This window comes from Anomaloglossus baeobatrachus, chromosome 7 (genome assembly GCF_048569485.1).
Source record: "Anomaloglossus baeobatrachus isolate aAnoBae1 chromosome 7, aAnoBae1.hap1, whole genome shotgun sequence".
Classification (NCBI taxonomy): Eukaryota; Metazoa; Chordata; class Amphibia; order Anura; family Aromobatidae; genus Anomaloglossus; species Anomaloglossus baeobatrachus.
In genome coordinates this window covers 293302991-293328115 of record NC_134359.1, presented here as the reverse complement: position 1 = coordinate 293328115, position 25125 = coordinate 293302991, and the positions used below count along the sequence as shown (strand labels likewise).

The window sequence follows — 25125 nt, the reverse complement described above, 5'->3', positions numbered from 1 at the left end:
TCCTTTTAAATTCTAAAGAAAGAAGATTTTTATGCCATCTGTTCATTTTTTGTGAAAGGTATAGAAGAGATCCAGAACCAAATGTGATGTAAAAAACATGTTTTCTTTATTGAAGCATGTTAAAAATATGTCCAAAAACAGCATTAAAAAGTCATAACAATTCCATTAAAAAAGTCCAGGACGCGTTTCGGATGAAGACATCCTCATTAACCCTAGAACACGCAACCATAGAAATCTACAATAGAAAATAAGTAACGTAGCAGGCCTGCGAGGCCCCAGGTATGCGTTCTAGGGTTAATTGGTGGCTAGAGGGTGAATTCATTTTTTGTGAAAGCATTCATTGCGTAGAGTTGTTGTTTATATGATTGGTAGTTTTTTATTTTTACTTTTTATCCTTAAGTGGCTTCAAACATATACAGTACAGACCAAAAGTTTGGACACACCTTCTCATCTCTAGAACAGCTGTTAAGAGGAGACTTTGTGCAGCAGGCCTTCATGGTAAAATAGCTGCTAGGAAACCACTGCTAAGGACAGGCAACAAGCAGAAGAGACTTGTTTGGGCTAAGGAACACAAGGAATGTACATTAGACCAGTGGAAATCTGTGCTTTGGTCTGATGAGTCCAAATTTGAGATCTTTGGATCCAACCACCATGTCTTTGTAGAAAAGGTGAATGGATGGACTCTACATGGCTGGTTCCCACCGTGAAGCATGGAGGAGAAGTTGTGATGGTGTAGGGGTGCTTTGCTGGTGACACTGTTGGGGATTTATTCAAAATTGAAGGCATACTGAACCAGCATGGCTACCACAGCATCTTGCAGCGGCGTGCTATTCCATCCGGTTTGCATTTAGTTGGACTATCATTTATTTTTCAACAGGACAATGACCCCAAACACACCTCCAGGCTGTCTAAGGGCTATTTGACTAAGAAGGAGAGTGATGGGGTGCTACGCCAGATGACCTGGCCTCCACAGTCACCAGACCTGAACCCAATCGAGATGGTTTGGGGTGAGCTGGACCGCAGAGTGAAGGCAAAAGGGCCAACAAGTGCTAAGCATCTCTGGGAACTCCTTCAAGACTGTTGGAAAACCATTTTCGGTGACTACCTCTTGAAGCTCATCAAGAGAATGCCAAAAATGGAAAGTAGTAATGAAAGTAAAAGGCGGCTACTTTGAAGAACCTAGAATATAAGACATATTTTCAGTTGTTTCACACTTTTTAAGTATTTCATTCCACATGTTTTAATTCATAGTTTTGATGCCTTCAATGTGAATCTACAATTTTCAGAGTTCTGAAAATAAAGAAAACTCTTTGAATGAGAAGGTGTGTCCAAACTTTTGGTCTGTACTGTACCTTGAAAATATGTCAAATTAGAATTGGATATATCTGCAATTTATAATATTAAAGAAAAAGTTGACATAATTTGTGACTTTGTTGGTTTGAGTAGTTTACGTTTTCTTTGACGCCTCCAGGTGTAAAATCCCTTCCTAATGTAACCTAATGTCTGACCCATCGAGGTCTATTACGTATATATCTGAATACCTCCACTTTTTATGTATCTGAATCTGATGTATACCATGGTGTGACGTGTGTCTAGGTGCTAAGCAGGAGCCAGACGTTAAAGTAGGAAAATAATTATGATGATAATAATTTTTTAACTAAACATAAAAGGCAACTATAATGATAACAACATACTAATAAGACTATAGAGAATTAATCCAATAATAAAGTACATCAAATATAATAAAATGGATATTATTAATCATTAACCACAGGAAAAAAAAATGTGTTTTTTTTTCTATTTGATCACGTTTCTAAGAAGAAACAAATAAATTATATAAAATAAGTATAATAACCATGCGTGATTAAAATGCACACAAACGATAACACTAAACAACAGAATGAGCAATAAATTATATTAATAATAATAATTAAAGATGAGTGAATAAATTTGAGTAGAACTGAATTCTGTTAAAATTTATAAAAAATCTACTTTCGCCAAAATGCGGATTTTTTTTTTTATGTAATTTGCTTTTCTTTGGATTCAGCAAAATGGCAGCAGCTGGCCATCATTTTTCTAAATTGTAAAAGACCATTCAATAGTAAAAAAAATTAAAAACCTATGCTGTGAACTCTAGCGCTTCAGTAGTAGCCTCCCAGGCCTCCTGAAGCCGGAAGTCTGGCACAGCATGAGATGCCAAGGAGGATCCAACATGAGCGGCGAGGATCGGAAAATGCAGCAAGATCAGGACAAGTGACAATGAGGAGAGGAGGATCTGAAGAGGGGAGCGACAAGGTGGGAGTTGTCCCGGTCTTCTATTTTTTGCGGAGTTGAGTGACATGTTCTGTGCCAGAGTATCACTTTACCTTGTGAGACTCTGATGACAAAATGGATCCCCTTTCCTTTGGGGAGGAGAGGATTAATTGCAGTTTACCTTCCAGCAGCTCCTGACTCCTGCTCAGATGTTTCCGGTTTGGACCACACCCAGGTCCTTTATATACCCTCTACTTCCAGCAGAGGGTGCCGGTTATTTTCAATCATTTGGAATCTTGGCCAGGAAGTGTAGGGAGCTGGAGAAACCCTCTCTTTGTTGTGCTTTTTGGCTCCAGCATTGGAGCAGGCTGCAGCAGTTTGTGGTGTGCTATTTACGGTATGGAAGTTACCCAATAGTCTGTTTACTTCCCACTTTCATGTTGTTTCCCCTTGTGCACTTTTAGTGGCTCCTATGTGTGTGGTTGTTATGTCTACAAGTTGTCGTTTTTACCCCTTTTAGTCTTTATTTGTTAGAGGGGTTGTTGACTTCTGCTCTTGCCCCTCTTCCCTGGGTGGTCGGTTTGGAGGCAAGTTTTCCCATCAGGGACAAAAACAGAAGATAGGGCCAGGTTTGGGGCCCCGACCTCCCTACCTTCAAGAGTACCTCCGGGTGTGAGAGTGAGCGCAAGGGCCCCAGTATTAGGGCCAGCATAGGTTACCATGTGTTCCCTGAGCATCTGTGACATGAAGTGAGAATAAAATGCTTTAAGATATTTTTTTTACATATTACATTTATTATGCTTTTGGGTCTGCAGAGATCACAAAGCATAAGATGCATTAAATTTCTGGAGAATTACTTCCCTGCGAATCGAATTAACAGGGAAAATTTATGTAAACAGGAAGATTCATAGTTTGACTCAGTGTCTCATCTCATTAATCATCTATGTATTTTTTTTGTATTCTTTAATACTGTCTTGTAGACTGACGTCATGAATCAAACCACCAATGACTTTTATATCACACCATTTTTCAGCCAGATAGGGAGCAAGTTATTCCCTTTCAATATATTCCTCTTTATCTATCTGATCGGGTTATTGATGAACATTCTGATTCTGAGTGTCATTTACTTCAATGATCACCTTCATGTCCCTTTGTACATATTCCTTTGTAATTTGTCCTGTATAGACATCTTCTCTACGACCTCTACAATTCCCAAACTTCTAGACATGATCCTCTCTGGGAATAACACAATATCATTTACACTGTGTTTCACACAGACATTTTTCTTCTTATTGGCCGCCAGTGCAGAGGACATCCTGTTATTCATTATGGCCTATGACCGATATGTAGCGGTGTGTAACCCTTTACATTACCACCATTTATTAAACAAGAAAATGTGTACTATGTTTATATTCACTATTTGGATATTGGCAAGTCTGAATTCCTTCTTGATGACTATTCCAGTATCCAAGATGTCCTTCTGTAAGTCCAATATCATTCAGCATTTCTTCTGTGAAGCTAACACTTTGACTCGAATGTCATGCGCCGGTAAAGAAATTTTTTACATTATCGTCTATTTCGAATTGATATTGTTTGGACTTTGTCCCTTTTTGTGCAGTTTGACGTCTTACATCAAAATTATTAATGTGATCTTAAAAATTAAGTCTAAAGATGGAAAGAGAAAAGCCTTCTCCACCTGCTCATCCCACCTTGCCGTCATCATCCTTTACTACGTAACTGGAGCTTCCATGTACATGATTCCGCCCTCCAAATATTCCCATGCTATGGAACAGATCGCCACAATACTGTGTACGGCAGTGACACCGATACTGAACCCTCTGATATATAGTCTGCGAAACAAAGATGTTATGAAGGGTTTGCGGAAATTTGTGGGGATGAAGCTGACATTTGTAGAGAAAGAAATTTAAATACTTGCATATAAGTTTATAAAGCAAACTTGTCATGGAGAGTTACAAACCCAAATGTAACAGGATAGCAGATGGAAATGGAACTACCAGACTGACCCTAAGTCCGGGAACCCTGCGCTGTCCCTTATCCCGACGATAGACTAAAGGGTGCTTTACATGCTGCGACATCGCTAACGATATATTGTCAGGGCCATGGTGTTTGTAACGCACATCCGGCGTTGTTAGCGACATCGCAGCGTGGGACAGGTAGGAGCGACGATCAACAGTCGCAAAAATGGCAAAAATCGTTGATCATTGACACGTCGCTCCTAATCATAATGTCGTTGGTGGTGCATGCAGCTGGTTGTTCGTCATTCCTGCGGCAACACACATCGCTATGTGTGACACCGCAGGAATGACGAACATCTCCTTACCTGTGTCCACCGGCAATGAGGAAAGAAGAGGTAGGCGGCATGTTCCGGCCGCTCATCTCCTGCCCTCCTCTTCTATTGGGCGGCCATTTAGTGACGCTGCTGTGACGTCGCTGTGACGCAGAACGCACCTCCCCCTTGAAGGAGGGATTGTTCAGTGGCCACAGCGACGTCGCTGAACAGGTATGTGCGTGTGACGCTGCCGTAGCGATATTGTTCGTTACTGCAGCGATCACCACATGTCGCACGAACAACGGGGCGGGTGCTATCGCTGGCGACATCACTAGCAATCGCTAGCGATGTTGCAGCGTGTAAAGCACCCTTTAGAGGTAGTCAGAGTCACGCCACCAGTGTAGCCCTGTCTCCTTCTCAGGCTCTAACATCTAAGTCCCCGCCATCCAGGGGATTGACCCAGATAGAGCCCAACAACTCACCAACACAGAAACAAACGGGGTTAACAAAAATCTATACACCCAATAATGTGCACCAGAAAATGACCATGGAGTAAGGGTAAGGGTAGGGAATAACAAAAGGAGGTAGAAGAAACCACTTAACTAGCACTAATCGCAGCAGACATAACAGCAGCAACCACCACGTACTCTGCTCCAGGTTAGCTCCCAAAATGAATTGAATAACCAGCAAGGTCTCCAGGAAGCAGAGGGGTTAAATACAGCCCAAAAGTGCTAAAATGAAGACAGCTGAACTAGGGAAGAGATTAATCTTTAATTGCCCAAATTCAAAAAGCAACATTTAATTGTACATGGTCTCAGATGGTAATTGAGAACTCTGATCCTGTCCTTATACCTGTGACACCTAATTAGGAACTTCTGTGTCACATTTGGATTGGCACTACCACCACCAAAGTACTAAACACCAAGTAACTCACTGTACAGCTTTCAGTAAATGATAAATCTGCACTAAAATCCATGGAATTGCCCATATAAAAGGTTTCAGAAGCCCAAAAGGGGCTAGACATAACACAAAAATTAATGCAAGCAGAAGCATAGTCCTTCACACCCCATCACCACTCAGACTATCAGAAATAATAAGGTAGTAGCTCATGTCTTTTTTTAAGGTAAGGATGACCAATTATATGGGTTGCATGATCCCCAAAGTTTAAGTGGAACATTGGCGCTAACTAGAGATACATTAAATGTCAAAAGTAAGTTTGTAAGAGGTGTAGGGATTCCACTCTGGTAGGCAATTGTAGGGACGCACTAAAGAAGCACACACAGGTTTTCAGTCCAAAAAGTCAGTGTTTTATTCACATTGATAACAAACAGAAAAACACAGCCTTACTTCAGACAGGTATGAAAAGCTAAAGTCCAGCTTGTCAAACAGCATAGCAAAGGTTCTGGAGGTGCCAGTCCATTCAAGCATATCATTGTGACAGAACCTGCTTCAGATTTAAATCCCAGTCACCCACCACATTGAGAAGTTTATGCTGTGCTAATCCTGCAGCTGTGCACCTTAAGCATTGCCCCAAAAGCCTGGACTAGCAGAGAAGGTCCAGGCCAGGTTTGACCTCCTTCCTTGCTGCTCACAAATGCTAAAGTTATTTTGTAGGTGGACTATATCTCCCATCTACCACCAAAACCTTTAATGTGTCAAATACCTCTTGTTTGTTAAACCTTGAGAGGATGGATACACGCCATATAGTGGGCTATTGGACTAGTCCACTCACTTCAGGACTCTTTAGTGACCCACAGTTGCAGCCTCAATTTCTCCTCCTCCGGAATGGCTGACATGCCTCCAAGCCTCAAGCACCCGATACAGCTTTAAATGTACTTTGGCATTGGGCTTAGTGACAATGACATGCTGGATTATGGAGGTAGGTACAGGGAGCTTGGAGAAAACCTCTGGAAGTGACGGAGTCTTCCCTGCAGGAAAAAGAGACAGCGGGTTATCCCCACCAAGAATTTCCTTATCCTTCCTGGGCTTCTGCAAATTGATATGGTAGACATGTTCCCATTTTCACTGACCCAAATAATGTACCTTATAGTTTACCATCCCCACCAAAGTGGAGGTCCCCCTTATAGCCTGCACCTCTTCCTCAGGGACACAAGGTTTTTTGCACCATTTCTGTACAATGCAACGTGGCTGACATTTGTGCCTACTCATGTTCACCAGGTGGCATGATAGTTGGCCATAGGGTTTAAATTAAGGGAAAGTCCCTCCCAACTATTAGTCCACACTACAAATTTGAAACTGCTCCCCTCTCATGGTATCGCTTCCTGGCTGGGGTGTTTATCATTACCAGTGCAGTGGCATAGTCTTTTAAGTCCCCATTGTACACATAAAACACCTGCTTTCCAGCCATTGAACTTAGAGGGTGTTACCAGGTTGGCCCAACCCAGGGTTATGAGTCTCCCCGAGTCCAGTAGGGCCACAGACGGGGTGTCCCCTACCTCAACATGACAAGGAATGTCCATCTCTGGGGTGCTAATTGCACCGACACTTGGACTGATGGTAACCAAAGATTGTGCCCATGCTCAACAAGGTGATGCAGTTGGCCTATACATGGCCTGGCTCCTGGCAATGTCAGCAGACTTTTTGGGCCTGTTTCAAGCAGGATACATCCCGAGTGGCCCTTTTGGCTCTGATTGACAGGATGGGGGTGAGGACATTCGGGGTTTTCTTGCCACCCTCCCCAGAGCCCCACCCTGAAGCTCCGCAGTAGCCTTGTACCACTCTATAAGGTCGACCATCTGGAGTGCATTATTATTGGTTGTCCAACCCAGCACTGGAGGGGGTATGGTAATGCCCTCCAGAATTTATCAGCCACTATGCGGTCCACCAAAGCAGTGGGGAACAGTACCTGTTGCCACTTCTCTATCCGATGCATTAAGTCATAATACTGGGACCTCACCAGCATGGAAGGGTTAAATTCCCACTGATGCACCTGCTGGGCCTGATGCAACATATTTACACCAAGTCATGCTGGGATTTCACCCTTGATGATTGCATAGTCCACCTCTTCCTCAGCTGGTAAGTCGAATTAGGTCTGCTGTGGTGCTGACAAAGCGATGACTTCTGCCCATTGATCCTGGTGTCCCTCTTGGCCACTCTCTCAAACACAGCCAGGTAGGTCTCATTTCCAGGCATCCTGGACCACTTGACAAGCAGCTGTTATCTGTAGCGCTATCACGTATTGTACCTGCAGCTGGTTGGTGTCTGTAATGCTGCCACCAGGGGGAGCCAGAGCTCTGCAGCAGACGACACTACACAGAGCAATGAGAACCAGGAAGGAAATGCACAGCGTTCTCATGCACTGCCTAATCAGCACAGCTGAGAGGGAGAGGCAGAACTGCAGGGTATGTGAGGAATAGTCAGACAGGCTGGGTCAAACACCGTACGGGCAGAAGTAGGACCGGAGGAGCAAGCAGAAGCGAAGTCAAAGTCAGGCTAAGGTCAGTACCGGAGGAAGCAACCGAGTGGGGAAATAGGTGGGGGGACACAGGATAGGAGGGACGACCAGGGGACAGAACACAGACAAGGGCACGGGGGCACAGGAACAGACAGATCAGGATATCACTCACAGGACCAGCAATCACAGGCAAAGCAGAGCTAAGCTTAAAGCCGGCACTGGTTCACTGGAAGTGTCAGCTTTTAAGGCATCCAGGGGCCGGAAGTGAGGCCCGAGAGAAGGCTCCGCCCCCTAGCCATGTGGATAGGGAGGCGAAACATGACAGTCTCCTTCTGCTTCTGATTAAATATCTGCTGCCAAGTGGCCTCCATAAGTGCTTTCACCAGTGCAAAAGGCATTTGCTAGGTGGAATATATCTCCCATCTACCATCACACCCTTTACTGTGTCATAGAGGATACAGTATGGATCAATAATGTGAAAAGTCATTAGCGAGATTTTCAGAAGCATCAAAGGCGTAAAGCCCCCCATAAATATTAGTCTAATTTTGGTCACATTTACTGGTCACAGGTTCAGTCAACACTAAAATTCAACATTTTCTGAACTCCAGTCCTCACTGTGCCCCAACAAACCATGTTTTCAAGATTTCCTTGATTTTGCACAGCTGATGAAACTATTATCAAGGCATCAGATAAAGCCACAAGTTTTCTCACCTGTGCAAAATAAAGAATTTTTGTTAAAAAAAAGGATATTTTCAAGGTCTGTGAGGACTTGTCTTTTGGAAATGCTGCTCTAATGTTTATGGTGGCGTCAGTCAACTGACTGCTAGGGGAGATGTCGGTCAGACATGTCCAATTTTCGGGTTACTGATTGCTTTATTCTTTTGGAGGTTAGCCATTGGCAGAGATGTCTTTTATAGTAAACACAAGAGACGTCGGCCTTATGACCTCTTCATTGTATGGTCCAGTAAGGTTATTAAATTATGTAAAAAGATTCCAAAGGGGGGGATTTTTTTTTCACTAGTGCATTAGAGTAGATGATTTATAGGGTCCCTAAGATGTATTTACAGATAGAGAAATGAAGGAGGTCAAAAAAACAGAGAATAGAGATAAGTGAACTTTAGTAATCAACGAGCATGCTCGGCAATGATTGACACTTGATTGAGCAGTGGGGTGCTCAGGTTTGCTCAGTACTCGACCGAGTATTGTGGGTGCTCGAGCACCATGCAGCTGTTTTTTATTCACTTAACATTCGTGGATTGCCTGCCAATCATGGTAATGCCATATCCATGTTGTCTACTGGCATTACTGTAATTGGCCGGTTGCATTGCATCATCGGGTCTTATACGAGACTAGGCGTGCAATGCTTAGCACAGTGCAGTTCAGGGAGAGTTGATGTCGGAGGGACATCTTAGATTAGAGTAGGCAAATAAGCTGGGTTTTATTTACACTTGCACCCTTTAGTGCCTTTAATTAGGCACTATAGAGTGTTTTTAGACTGGTTAACCTTAACAAATAATTTAAAAAATTGCATGGAGTCCCCCTATTTTTGATAACCAGCTAAAGTAAAGCAGACAGCTTTAGGCTGTTATTATCAGGCTGGGTATGTCCATGGTTATTTGGCCCTTCCCAGCGTAAAAATAGCAGCATGAAGCCTCCCCAAAATTGGCACATACATTAGTTGCCGCAATTCTGATGCTTTGCTTCGGCTCTTCCAGATTACCCTGGTGTGTTGGCAGTTGGGGTAATATTTTGTGGCTTAATTTCAGTTGTGTAATGTCAGCTGATATCAAGTTCAGTGGTTAGTAATGGAGAGGGGTCTAACAGACACCCCCATTACTAACCTAGTATGTGTAAATGTAAAAAAAAAGCCACAGGTAAAAATAGTTTATTTTAAAAAAGATTCTCCCACAATATACAACGTTATCCGTTTTATAAAAAAAGACAAGCAAACATGAAGACCTTATCTAATCCATTGTGTAGTGGTTCCATGCCATTTCCTGAAACTGTACTCCAACCTATGGAGCCTCGTTCAGAGGGTTTTTTTTGTAGACAATGAACTCATCTGTATCTGCATCTTAATATCTTATCCTTGGTTTAATTTTATTTTATTATATTTTATTTTGTTTTTTTGCACTAGCTGTTAAGTGCAGCCATTTTCATTCACGGTGATTGGGCGATGCACTATGCATGACAATAAATGCACTATCATGTTAACATTATGCACCTCATCCATCACGTTGGTGGACGTTAGATCCATGTCACAAGTATTCACAACTTTAGTTCTACATTCACACATTACATAGCAAGAGAACAAACAAACTTCCAGCTACCAAGAAAAACCTATAAAAATCCTCTCATCTTTCCATAACAACAGAAACCATGACTAAGACGTAGCCAAAATGCGTCATTTTTGTCCATTCCCCATTGTGCATTTTTCTCACTTGGCTGTTAGTTCATTTTTTATTATGGAGAAATAAATATGAAGTTTTATCACTCTTTACACATTTCATCGTGGAAAGTTTATCTTGTTCGCTGGAAGTTTGATTCTTCATCTGCTATGAGATACATACCCTGCCAAGGGCTCTTCTGTGCTAAACAGGAGAACTGAGATATAGATGGTGGACACTAAAGGGTAAGCTGATAAACATTTTGTTACATCTGTCCAGGGCCACAAATCAAAAAGTTACCCCGGCACACAGTAGAGAAAGATGAATAGTCCAGGTATTGTGGTATGCTAATGTTATTTTATTAATTCAAACGTGACACGGTGCTGTCCGTCGTTGCGATTTCATCAGGGACAGGTGAATACTATAATAGTAGAGGAATGGTGAAAGTACCAGGAAATGCCTATCACAGCATGGTATGAGGGCCTCCCTCATTCCATATACCATGCTGTGATAGGCATTTCCTGGTACTTTCACCATTCCTCTACTATTATAGTATTCACCTGACCCTGATGAAGGCTCTTGTACGAGTCGCAACGTCGGACAGCACCGTGTCATGTTTGAATTAATAAAATAACATTAGCATACCACAATACCTGGACTATTCATCTTTCTCTACTGTGTGCCGGGGTAACTTTTTGATTATTGGACTCTTTTTCTCCCGAGTACCAGGGCTATAGCAGTTGAGCGCAACTTATTCTTTATTGATTGCCCAGGACCACAGTCTCAGGATGGTCTAGCCACCCACTCAGCAGGTTCCCAAGAACCCCAAAACTCTTTTACCCCTGTACAGGAATCTGGAATTACTACAGAGTCCAGGAAGTCGCTGCCTATGGAAGGCTGTAATCCTGAGAAGAGTAGTCATCAGGCAGGGTCAAACCAGGAGGTACAAAAAGGGGATAAAATCAGCAGGCAAGAGCGTAGTCAGGGAATCAGGCTAAGGTCAAACTGCGATAGTAGCAAAGTACAAAAACAGCAGGCAGGAGGGTAGTCAGAGAGCAGGCAGAGGTCAAAACACAGGGATCAATAATGCAAAGCAGTGATAGCTAAACTATATCTGGCTGGGAACAGCTGACCACTGAAGGTATAAGAAGTGTGTGGTTCCTTCCAATAGGCTGGAGCTGGAAGCTTATAACGTCACCTGGAAGGCACACACCACCACAGTCAGCTAGTGGTATTGCAAGTCTGAGGCCTACCAAGCTTGGTTGATGGGCAGAGACTTCACTCATCAGAGATACTGGTATTGACTCCGCCTCTATCACCACCACCGCCCACTGTGGGAATGCAGCAGCCCCTGGTGGCCAGAGTAGAAATCACAGCTGCAGACTCTGGTGGAGACGTGACATGTTTCCTTATTTATCAGCATTCACACATTACAGTTACATTTTATGGCTGCAGCATGAATGCATCAATGTGTGCACACCGCCCTAATGAGAGTCATTCTTTATAAGCAAGAATTTTCTTCATGGACAACATCAGTGTAGATTTTATTTTGGAATTTTGTAGACTGTAAATGATAGGGTTTATCATGGGGATGACCGTTGTATACACTACATTGACAGCTAAATCTAGAACATCGGAGTGAGATGGTATCAAATACCCAACTAAGATTGTCCCATAGTAGATAGAGACGACTGTCACGTGGGACGAGCAGGTGGAGAAGGCTTTCTTTTTGCTTTGTTTTGACTTCATTCTGAAGATGACTGAGAAAATGTTAAAGTAAGAAATAAAAGTGCACGTCAATGGAGCAAATGCAAATATCAATATTTCTACACCGGTTATTACGAAAAACATTTTTGTGGTGATACACGTGCTCATTGTTAGTGACTTGGCATCACAGAAGAACTGGTGGATGACGTTGGAGTGACAGGAGGACATGTTCAAAACAGTTGTTACATACAATAAAGAGTTAAAAACAGCGACTGTCCAAATCCCAATAGTTATAAGGGTGCAATTCTTCTGGTTTAAGATCCGATGATAATGTAAGGGAAGGCAGATAGCGACATATCGGTCATAAGCCATAACGAAAAGGAGAATTTCCTCCGCAGCCCCAACTGTTAAAATGAAGTAGAGCTGAGTATAACATTGAGAGAAGGAAACAATGTGATTTCCAGACAAAAACATGTGCAATAATTTAGGAACCGTGACCGATGTGTAAAATATGTCTACAATGGATAAATTACAGATAAAGAGATACATTGGTTTATGTAACTGAATGTCCAGATTTATGACTGTGATAATGGAAAAATTAACAAGTATTCCGACCAAATATATCAAGAAGAAGAAAGTGGAAATAATTGGTTTAGTCCTCGTCTCTCCAAAAAATGGTAACATGAGAAAATATTTAATAGACGTCTCATTTGTCATGAGCATTTTTCTAGTAAAGAAAAAATAGCACAAAATTTAAAAAAAAACTCAAATAAGAGAAAAGAAAATTAAGAATGGACAACTTAATCTTATCAGTCACTAATTCTTTGGTGATTCATTATTTAAAACAAAATAAGAATGTTTTTTTTCTTAAATTTTCTTTAATTTAAACTATTAGGATTAAACAAATTGTTTTTTTAATTCTGGAATTTCACACATTACATTTTTAATTTTACCGTTAAAATAAAAGTTTGATCTAAAGTGTGAATTTTGTAATTGTTAGAAAAAGTATGTACTGTATTTTTCGCTTTATAAGACGCACTTTTGTTCCCCCAAATTTTGGGGGAAAGTAGGGGGTGCGTCTTATAATCCGAATATACGGATTATATACTGCAGGGCCCAGGGGAAGTGGGGGCAGCTCTGGAGCAGTGCTGGGGGCTGAGGGAGGCTGGTGAAGGCTACAGGAGGCAGCGGGAGATCTCTTGCTTCCGCTCATATAACATGCACTGCCGCTGTCCATCACTGTGGTGCTGAAACTGCACCGCGGTGATGGGTTGGGGCAGCGACGCATATTATATGTGCCTGCACCCCTCTTTGATGGCACATGCCCCCCCCTGTGTTAAATATGGCCCTCATGCTGCTGCCCATAGTAAAATAAAAAACTCTTTACTTACCTCCTCCAGTGTGTCTCCCCAGTCTCCCTGTTGCCACTGTGATCAGGCATGCACAGATAATGTCACTCTGCTGTGCTGATCACATGACCGGCACCGAGAACCAGGAAGTGCAGGAGCTCAGCAGCACGGAAGGAGACACGAGGGAGGACAGCGCTGGAGAAGGTAAGGAAAGAGTTTTTTAGTTTTTTATTTTACTATAAGCAGCAGCATTGGGACCATATCAAATACAGGGGATATGTGCCATCCATAGGGCCATATCAAACACAGGGGGATGTGTGCCATCTATAAGGGGCCATAGCAAACACAGGGGGACGTGTGACATCCATAGGGGGCCATGGGCAGCACAGGGGTATGTGTGCCATCCATAGGGGGCCATGGGCAGCACAGGGTGATATGTGGCATCCATAGGGGGCCATGGGCAGCACAGGGGCATGTGTGCCATCCATAGGGGACCATGGGCAGCACAGGGGAATGTGTGCCATGCATAGGAGACCTGTACCAGCTGTAGGAGATTTTTGCCATCTATAGGAGACCTGTGCCAGCTTTAGGGGACATGTGCCAGCTATAGGGAACGTGTGCCAGCTATAGGGGATGTGTGCCAGCTATTGGAGACTTGTGCCAGCAATAGGGGACATGTTCCAGCACAGGGGGATGTGTGCCATAAATAGGGGACGTGTGCCATCAATAGTAGACATGTGCCAGCAATAGGGGACATGTGCCAGCAATGGGAGACATGTGGCATCACTGGGGGATGTGTGCCAGCACAAGGGGGCTGTATTCAATATAAGGGTGCCATATCCAGATTAAGAGGGCTAATTTTAGGATGGGGGCTATGAGGGACATACCCTATATGATTTGTTAGACGGACCCTGGCATTATAAGACGGACCCCATTCAGGAAGTGGATGTTCGCCGTCTACAGCGATGTCTCTCAGCACGTAAGTACGTGTGACAGGGGTTAAACGACTTTGTGCGACACGGGCAGCGATTTGACCGTGACGCACAAACGATGGGGGCGGGTATGATCGCACATGCGGTCGCACGATAGATCGCCTCGTGTGACGCCCGCATAAGATTTAAGACTTTTTCTATGTACACAACAGTAGTTAAAAACATTTGAAAGGCAACATTCTACATACACCCAAATGTAGTCTCTTTATATGAGAATAGAGCTCAGCACAGAGATCTGTGCATGTGGAGGCTACAGAGGATTACAGGAAGGGAAAAAATGGAGGTCGAGGAGCAGCCAGATCTGAAGAGGAAGAGGGAGGCACCGGACAATTCGCTTAAGATCCCAAAGTGGAAGCTGAAATCTGGAAGAGTCTGGAAGGAGAACAAGAAGAGGTTTTCCAATATGGTAAGAGACAAGCCATTGTGCACCTCCTGGGAGGTGAAGATGAAACAAAGGCAGGAGAAAAGTTGCTCAGAAGTTTAGCCCAACAGCTGAAGATGAGAAGCAACAAGAGACAGAGGCAAAAGAGAGTCGTCAAAAAGAAAACCTGAAACGTAGGTTGGAAAATAAGAGGAAAGCTGAAGTGTTACGAGTGATCCGAAATCCAGCTAAACTGAAATGGGCCCACAAGAAAAGGCCTTTTTTTCTCAAATATTGTCAACAAATTTGTCTAACTGTGTCTAACTTTCTGTCTAAATCTGTGTTAGTGAGCACGTCTACAGAGATAATTCATCCACCTCACAGGTGTGACATATCAAGGTGCTGATTAGACAAGATCATTATTGCATAGGTGTGTCTTATGCTACCCACAGTAAAAGGTCACTCTAAAACATGCCATTTTACAATATTGGGGTGTCCGGGGGGGTGTCAGAAAACAAGTCAGTCAGTGTTACCACCATTTTCTTCATGCTGTGCAACACTTCTCTTTTGTATAGACTTGATAAGGTTGTTGAGTGTGGCCTGGGGAATGTTGATCCACTATTCTTCAATGGCTGTACAACATTGTTGGATATCGGCAGGAACTGGAACACGCTGTTGAATATACCAGTTCAGAGCCCCAAACATGTTGAATGGGTGACATGTCCGGTGAGTAAGCTGCCATGCAAGAACTGATATGTTTTCAGCTTCCAAGAATTGTGTACAGATCCTTGCAATATTTTCTTGAATAAATGGACCAACAATGGCCTCGGGATCGCATCACAGTATTTCTGTGCATTCAAAATGTTATCAATAAAATTGCCCATTGTACATCTCCATAACATATGCCTGCCCACACCACCACCACCATGGCCACTCAATTCACAACATTGGCATGAGCTAACCGCTCACACACATGATGCCATACACACAGTCTGCCCTCTGTCCCATACAGTAAAATTTAGGAGTCATCCATGAAGAGAATACCTCGACAACATGCCAGATGCCATTAAATGTGAGCATTTTCCTACTCAAGTTGGTTATGACGATGAACTGCAGTCAGGGGGAGACCCCCGATGAGGACGACAAACTGCAGATGAGCCTCCTTGAAGCAGTTTCTTACAGTTTGTAAAAATTCTTTGGTTATGGAAATATATGTTTGCGGCTGCTGTCCGGCTGGCTGGTCTCAGATGATCTTGGAGGTGAAGATGCTGGATGTGCAGGTCCAGGGCTGGTCTGGTTACACATGGTCTGCGGTTGAATGTACTACCAAATTCTCTGAATTACCTCATGGGAGAAAAATGACCATTCAATTCATGGGCAACAGTTCTGGTTGACGTTCCTGCAGTCAGCAGCCGACTGCACACCCACTCAAAGCTTGAAACATCTGTGGAATTATGCTGTGCGATACAACTGCACATTTTAGAGTGACCTTTTATTGTGGCCAGCCTAAGGCACAACTTTGTAATAATCATGCTGGCGAGCCTAAGGCATACCTGTGTAATAATCATGCTGGCCAGCCTAAGGCATACCTGTGTAATAATCATGCTGGCCAGCTTAAGGTACACCTGTTCAATAATCATACTGGCCAGCCTAAAGGGTACTTTACAGGCTGCGATCTTGCTAGAAAGATTGCTAACGAGCGTACCCGCCCTCATCGGATGTGCGACAAGGGCAAATCGCTGCCCGTGCCGCACAACATCGCTTACACCCGTCACACGGACTTACCTTCCCTGCGACGTTGCTCTAGCCGGCGAACTGCCTCTTTTCTAGGGGGGCAGTTCGTGTGGCGCCACAACGACATCACACGGCAGCCGTCCAATAGAAGCGGAGGGGCGGAGATGAGAAGGACGTAACATGCCACCCACCTCCTTCCTTCCGCATTGTCGGTGGACGTAGGTAAGGAGATGTTTGTCGTTCCTGCGGTGTCACACATAGCGATGTGTGATGCCACAGGAACGACGAACAACATCGTACCTGCAGCAGCAACGATATTATGGAAAGGAGCGACGTGTCAATGATCACCAATTTTGTCGATTGTCGATCGTCGCTCCTTGGTGTCACACGCTGCAATGTCGCTACCGGTGCCGGATGTGCGTCACTAATGACGTGACCCAGACGATATCTTGGTAGCGATGTCACAGTGTGTAAAACACCCTTAAGGCGCACCTGTGCAATGATCATGTTGTCTAAGAAGCATCTTGATATGCCGCACCTGTGAGGTGGATGGATTATCTCGACAAATAAGTGCTCACAAACTCAGATTTAGACAAATTTGTGAACTATATTTGAGAGAAAATGCTTTCTTGTAAATAAAAAATGTCTTAGATCAATGAGTTCAGCTCATAAAAATTGGAAGCAAAAACAAAGACGTTGTGAACTTGTGATTATATTGTTGTTTAGTGTAGAAAGTAGCAAATTAAGGTAATGGAGAATTTAACAAATATAAATTTCGAAAGGCTGGTGAATAATTAAATTAGTAATTCCACAATCACAATATTTCAATAAGATGAAAAAAGAGACAAGTAAGGCTGCTTTCACACCTCCGGTTTTAGCTGTGCGGCACAATCCGGCTGTTTGCAGAAAAAACGCAACTATTTTTTTTTGCCGCCGGTTGCGTTTTTCTGCATAGACTTTCATTAGTGCCGGATTGTGCCGCATGGCCTTGCGTTCAGTCCGGTTTTTGCCGCATGCGGCATATTTAGCCGATGCAGCGGCCGGATGGAACGTTGCCTGGCACGTTTTTTTGTCCGGAAAAAAAAACTGCATTGCGCCGCATCCGGCCGATGCGGTGCTTTTTGCAATGCATCCCTATGGACACCGGATGCGGCAAAAAACGCATCTGGCCGCCGCATGCGGTTTTTTGCACTGCGCATGCTCAGTAGCGTGCCTCAACCGGCAAACACCGGACGGGCCGGATGTAAAAACTTATGCAAAGGATGCAGTTTTTTCGCTGCTTCCGTTGCATAGGTTTTAGAGCCGAATTTAGCCGCAGTGCTAAAACCGGATGTGTGAAAGCAGCCTAAAAAGGTCGGGTCAGGCTGTAAAAAAAACAAGCCCTCACTCAGCCCTATATCCAGAAAATTGAGGACATTGGGGGTCTCGGAAAATGCTGACAAAAGCAAAAACGTTTTATTTTATTTTTCAGTTTTCCCCAAAGATTTTCAGGATTGAAATAAAACAAAACATATATATATATATATATATATATATATATATATATATATATATATATATATTTTTTTTTTTTTTTTTATACAATCACACTGACCTGGGGAATCATATTGCTGCGTTAATTTTGCCATATAGTGAACATGATAAATTTACAAAGTCAAAAAAACAATTATGGAATTGCACTGTTTTTTGCAATTTCAACACATTTGGATTTTTTTCCCCGCTTTCCAGTTCATCACATGATAAAATTAATGGAGTCATTCAAAAGTACAATATGTCACACAAAGAACAAGTTCTCATATGTGGATGAAACAATGAAAAAGTTAAAGTTCTTGGAAGGAGAGGAGGAAAAAATGGAAATGGAAAAACACGGAAATTAGCGGTTATGTGAAGGGGTTAAAAATAAAATATTAAATTCTGGGAAATCAGCCACTTTAACATTTGGCTATAAACAAAATAAATACAAGATTGTAATATGATGAACTGTGTTTTATTGGTAACTTACTTGTGTAGAGAAACTATATATCAATAAAGCAAATTACTGAAAAAAATCTAATCAATGATCTCGCTTGTATAATATTTGGGTCATTCATTTATTTTCATATCTGTAGAGTAATATAAAGTGTGAGGCTCCTTATCAAAAATCCTTCCTGCAGTGTGACGGAGGAATGTAGGGAATTTATATTTTATGGGGTTGGATGGACGATTTTAATGATGAAATGTAAATGTACTCTTGGGAAAAACATTTTTTATGCTTGAGGTCTCTTTGGATTTAATATGACTATTTTTAAATTTTGTTTTGCTCAATATTTTAAGTAAAAAGTATGAAACGAAATTTGGCATTTAAGCTAAAGCCCATAAATACTTTTTATGTAAGTACTGTCATGCATGTGACTAGAAGGTTTTACCTAGTACCGGGTAACCCCCCCAGAAGATGTTACAACACACAGGGAACACAGGGGTCATGTTACAGCGGAAGTCCCTGCCGCTAGGGAGAGGGGTGAGGGCATACATACTGAACCAACCTCAAGCTGACTCCTGAGCTCCCTAACGTCCCTATACAGGTTTTTGCAACCTGTCACCGAGCCAGATACCTTAGGCACTCAGCTAGACCTCAACTCACCCTGACTAGTGCGTAGGCCTGTGAGATCACTAGTCTTGCCACTACCATACAGAAACACAAGGGAAGGAATACAAACAGGGAAAGTCATGCAAAGGAAAAAACACTCCACGTGGCTTCAGTGCGGCAAACACCACTGCTGTAGACAGCAAGACAGACTTCTTCCAGAGCAGGCTTGTGAGGGGGTCCTTCTCCCATATCACAAAATCAACAGAGCGAGAGATGAGAGAGCAATCCAAGAATATTTATTCCAAGCAAATCAAATGGTCCATAACATAATCCACCATACAGAGGGTAAAAATAGTCCAGAATCACGAATATAGTCCAATAATCGTATAAATGTCCCGGTGATAAGTCACACTCCTCCAGAAGTCCTTCTTCAGGGTAATCAGGGTTTCTCACAGTCTCTCTGGGGTGTCAGCTTCTCCCTCAGAGGTTCCACCTTGCTTCTCCCTTGTAAGTCTCAGCAAGAATGACTGACCAATTGTTCAGGTAAGCAGACAGTTTAGGTGGATCCCAGGCCCCCCTCCCTCAGACCTAGGGACAGGATCACTACAGGGGGTGATTACCTACAGACAATACAATATACACACAAGCAATAAAGAGAATGGACAGTGAACCATGCCTAAAATACGAGCCTACACAACATGATACACTTCCCCCCATATTCCACCATCACAAAGTTCCTTCTAAAGTGGACTACATAGAAATGAGGATTCAGTTTCTATCACAGGCATCATGAGATCAGATCACATGGCTTAAATAGGGAAGGGGAGTGATGCCAAAGAACCACACCTGAGATTGGTAGTTACAGCCAGCAGCCAGACAGGAAAGGATGCTTAACTCTTATAGCACCACAAGCAAGGGGATGTTATCAAATAGCAGTAGCTCCTCAAAGTCTCAGTTCTTGATGGATGGTATGGGGTAAGGATCCGTGCTGCCAATAAAAAGGAAAGAAAGTGTATCCTAGAAAGTGATTTTATTCAATGCGTTTTGGAGTGGAACTCCATCATCTAGACAATCACAATAATTTGACACTAGTAGGGATCAGAGTCATCATCCAGATTCCAGGACCAATTGTATTTAACCAAGTAATTTAGAAGAGCTGTGAAGAAGTTGCTTACTCCCAACCTTGCCCATGGACATTACTCAGTAGTGATGATGTAATAAAAGCAAATATCCAATTTGATGCAATTAGAAATATGCTACAACTTTTACAGATAGTCTTAGATTATGTTTAGTCTTACCACGTTGAACAATGAACAACTACTACAACTACTACAACAACTATGAACAATATTGCATTGCCAAGCATATTTTGCAACTTGGCTGCCTTTTTACATTAGCAACTTCCATTCCTAGGCTCTCCTTGGAGCAAACAGGAGCCAATTAAGCTCAGTTGAGATTGCAGCAACCAGCGTAACACAGTTGTAATCCATAAAGATGCAAAGGAGACTCAGCAATGAAAAACAGAGCTGAGTTGCATAGAAGGTTTAAAGGCTGAACTGTAGCTACAGATTTAAAGAGGTTGCCTATTGCTGAAACATAGATGACCTGTCCTTAAGAGAGGCCATCAATATCTGATCAGCTGGAGTTTAACACCCAACACCCCCCTGATCAGCTGTTTTCAGTGGCAGCAGGTGGCCATAAATGCTCAGTTCCAGAGCTGCTCCATCTTGTGATAGTAGCCACTATCAAATACTGCACATCCACCTCCAATTCAAATTAATAGGAGGCGGATGTGTAGTACCTGGCCGTGATCGCTATCTGAAGGTACAGCTGGTCGGATTCTGGCTGATCAGACATTGATGACCTCCCTTCAGGGTAAATCATCAATGTTTAAATAGTGGACAACTAGTGATGGGTGATCACTCCGATGGTCGGGATAGGGGAGACTCACCCGATCGTTTTGTAAAGCTCAAGATCTGGATCGAGATAACACGATCTTGCGTCCGATCACTGATCTTGGACTTAACAATTATGGGATGAGGTGGGGGGTTGTAAAATAAAGAATATAGTTAATAATAAACATTGTCACTATACTTACAGGTCCCACGACGTGTCCTACAGACTCTGTCTCCTGGACGCTGCTTCCGGGTCTGATCATTGCTGTGCCCTCCCGGTAACCAGAATGCCTCAAGGACCTTCCGTGATGTCATATCCATGTGACCAGTCACGTGTGAATGTTGTATTATCTCATTGGTACAGACTGGTCACATGGCTATGATATCATGCAAGGTCCTTTAGTGACAGTGGATAGGGATGGGGGCGCATGCACGCCGGTACTCGGTGCTCGTCCGGGCATCTCAGTACTCTGTATACTCGGCGAGCGTCGAGTACATCAAGATGCTCGAGCACATGCTCGGCTCCCCCTCCCTGCATGTTGGCGCTCTTTACAGAGTCAGCCCATATGCAGGAATTGGCTGCCACACACTGTAATGCCACACCCGGTGAATAGTAACGCCGGGAATCAGGTAATCGGAGATCACCATTGCTATAGTAACCCGCTCGTTAGGTTACTATGGCAATGGTGGCAGTGGTGACGTCACCGCTTACCAACCCGCAGCCTCTACTCGATTAGACAGCACATGGAGCAGAAGCATTCTCCCCCGTGCTTTCTGACAAAGCAGAGCTAAATCGGTTTAATAATACAGAAGACCAGGGTTGTGGAGAGGTGAGAGGACGTAATAAAGATGGTGTCCCTAAGTGTGTCTGTGTATTTATTTCTAATAAAGTATTTTTTCTGTGTAGTGTCTTTTTTTAAACCTTTTATTGGCTTTGTCAAACTTGGCCTGACATTAAGAATCTCAGGCTTAATACCAGCTGATAAAACAAAGTTGGTATTAACCCCTTATTACCCAGCGTACCACCCAGCACCAGAGCCGCTGGAAGAGTTGAATACACTGCCAGAAGATGGCACTTCTATGAAGGTGCCATTTTCTGGGACAGCTGCAGACTGCAATTTTCAGCGGTAGGGCCCAGAAAGCTTGGGCCACCCTGCGCTGAAGTATCCAATCCCCAGCTGCCTAGTCGTACCTGGCTGGACACAAAAATTGGGCGAAGCCCACGTTGTTTTGTTTTTTTTAAATTATTTCATGAAATTCATGACATAATTAAAAAAAGGGCTTCCCTATATTTTTGGTTCCCAGCTGGGATCAAATAGGCAGCTGGGGGTTGGGGGTAGCCCATACCTGCCTGCTGTACCTGGCTAGCATACAAAAATAAGGTGAAGCCCACTTCATTTTTTTTTAATTTGTTGGCAAAAAGTTTTAAAAAATGGCTTCCCTGGATTTTCCATTGCCAGTGAAGGTAATACCAAGCAGATGGGGTTAGAAGCCAGTAGCTGCTTGGATTACCCTTAGCTAGCAAAAGAAAATGCAGTGGGAGCCCACGCAACTAAAAAAAATATGTGATTCCCTGTATTTTGATTCCCAATCAGGGTAAAGCTAGGCAGTTGTGGATGGCAGCCCCTAGCCGTCCGCTTTATCTGCGCTGAGAATCAAAAATACCGCTACGTCCTTTTTTTTAATTATTTATTTTTATACAACTATATATGTGTGTATATATATATATATATATATAAATACACAGCTCAGGCAAACATTAAGAGGCCGCTGCAAAAGTTTCAATTTCTCTTATTTTTCTCTTTATATTTTTCAGTAAAATGTAAATTGTTCTTTTATTCTATAAACTACGACAACATATCTCAGAATTTCCAAGCAATAAATTTGGTATTTATTTTCTGGAAAAATACTAGTTTACAGAATAAAAGAGAAATTTACATTAGTGGGGATGACGTAGGACACGTCATGCACCCAGGCTTCAGAAAAAGGGTGACAAAGATGGCTGAAAGAGGAGGCGCCGGCCACGAAGAACACAGACACCCATATGACACAACTTCACCGTAGCGGCCATTTAGGTAGGTATTATAAAGTGATTTTTACGTTCTACACAGCGGCCTGGGCTCTTATATACAGCATGTTAGAATGATTTATATAGAAGCCCACTGGTAGTGGCCGCAGCTTATAGTCGCCAAATCTGGTGACAGGTTCCCATTAATTTGATTTCCTTGGCTTATCTTTAGGAGGCCTCATCTTTCCCATGTCCTGTTGAAATATTCCTTTAAATGTTGTGAATTTCTCTCAGTAATTCATTGGTCATTTTGCCTGAAGATGGGGCTTTGATGCTCTGAAAGCTGCTAATATAATTTTTCTGGTTAGCCTATAAAGGTATGACTCCTAAAATACTTTTGTCATTCTTGGGACATAGTATTTCAATTGATTTTTCTGACTAAAGCCTGCTTAACACGTTGCAATTTCTCATACGATATCGTATGCGATTTGCAATGCCCCCATCGTATGTGTGGCACGTTCAATTTGTTGAATGTGTCGTACAAACGATTAACCCCCATCACACGTACTTACCCGTCTATACGACCTTGCTGTGGGCGGTGAACGTCCACTTCCTGGAGTGGGAGGGACGTTCGGCGTCACATCGATGTCACGCGGCAGCCGGCCAATAGAAGCGGAGGGGCAGAGATGAGCGGGACGTAAACATCCCGCCCACCTCCTTCCTTCCGCAGAGCCAGCCGGCAGGTAAGATCTGTTCATCGTTCCCGGGGTGTAACACACTGCGATGTGTGCTTCCCCGGGTACGATGAACAACTTGTTGTTCAAGTCATGAGGAATGAACGACGTGCATGCGATGAACATTTTACCGTTCAATCTCAATCGCACGTAGCTGTTACATGCTACAATCATACTTACGATGCCGGATATGCGCCACTTACGACGTGACCCCGCCGACACATCGTAAGATTTATTGTAGCGTGTAAAGCTAGCTTTACACGGTACCACAATATTACCTTATATTGTTCATTGTAAAAAAAAAATGTCAAAAATCAATTTGCATCAGATCAATCCATTCATCTCTAATGTGTTTAGCTGACAGCTAAAGGTCTCTGTGCAAGATGTGTGTCGAGACCTTCCTTTTGTAATAACTATCCACTTATACACATGCACATTATACAGCTCTGGCAAAAATTAAGAGACCACTTCCAAATTGTCAGTTTTTCTGATTTTTCTCTTTATATTTTTGAGTAAAATGTAAATTGTTCTTTTATTCTATAAACTACTGACAACGTCTCCGAATTTCCAAGCAATACATTTTGTTTTTATTTTCTGAAAATGAGAAATGGTCAAAATAACAAAACAGTGCATTGCTTTCACACCTCAAATAATGCAAAGAAAACAAGGTCATAATCATTTATAAACAACAATACTAATAATGTTTTACCTCAGAAAGAGTTCAGAAATCAGTATTTTGTGGAATAACCATGATCTTTAATCCCAGCTTTCATGCGTCTTGGCTGCTTCCCACCAGTCTTGCACAATGCTTTTGGGTCACCTTATGACACTCCTGGTGCAAAAATGTAAGTAGTTCTTCTTTGTTTGATGGCTTGTGACTATCCATCTTCCTCTTAATTACATTCCAGAGGTTTGCAATGGGGTTCAGGTCTGGAGGTTAGGCTGGCCATGACAGGGTTTTGATGTGGTGGTCCTTCATCCAAACATTGGTTGACCTAGCTGTGTGGAATGGTGCATTGTCCTGCTGGAAAAACCAGTCCTCAGAGCTGGGGAACATTGCCCGAGCCGAAGGAAGCAACTGTTTTTCTAGGATTATCTTGTATGCGACTTGATTCATACGTCCTTCGAAAAGATGTTTGTTGAATTTTCTTTACCTAATTTTCAGCTTTGCCCAACACCTGGTCGTCTAATGGTAAAAAAGAGACTTGGAGAGGCGTACAAGCCATAGTGTCTTGCACCCAATGTGAAATTTGGTGGAGGATCGGTGATGATCTGGGGATGCTTCAGCAAGGCTGAAATTGGACAGGTTAATCTTTGCGAAGGACATATGAATCAAGCCGCACACAAGGTTATCCTGAAAAAACAGTTGCTTCCTTCTGCTCAGGCTTCATTATCAGAGTCTGCTGCATCCGGTAGTGCTTTGGTACTGTAACC

At 42.9% G+C, this 25125-nt stretch overlaps 1 protein-coding gene across 1 annotated transcript; it reads left to right on the top strand.

The window, feature by feature from the left end:
• The first annotated feature begins 3242 nt into the window (after positions 1-3242).
• On the top strand, positions 3243-4181 carry LOC142246752 (olfactory receptor 1C1-like). The gene has a single exon (XM_075319801.1). The coding sequence runs from the start codon at positions 3243-3245 to the stop codon at positions 4179-4181; it is 939 nt and encodes a 312-aa protein (XP_075175916.1).
• The last annotated feature ends 20944 nt before the right edge of the window (positions 4182-25125 follow it).

What these genes read in the sequence shown, in the direction of transcription:
- LOC142246752 (XM_075319801.1), top strand. Translation starts at nt 3,243, where the DNA reads ATGAATCAAACCACCAATGACTTTTATATCACACCATTTTTCAGCCAG.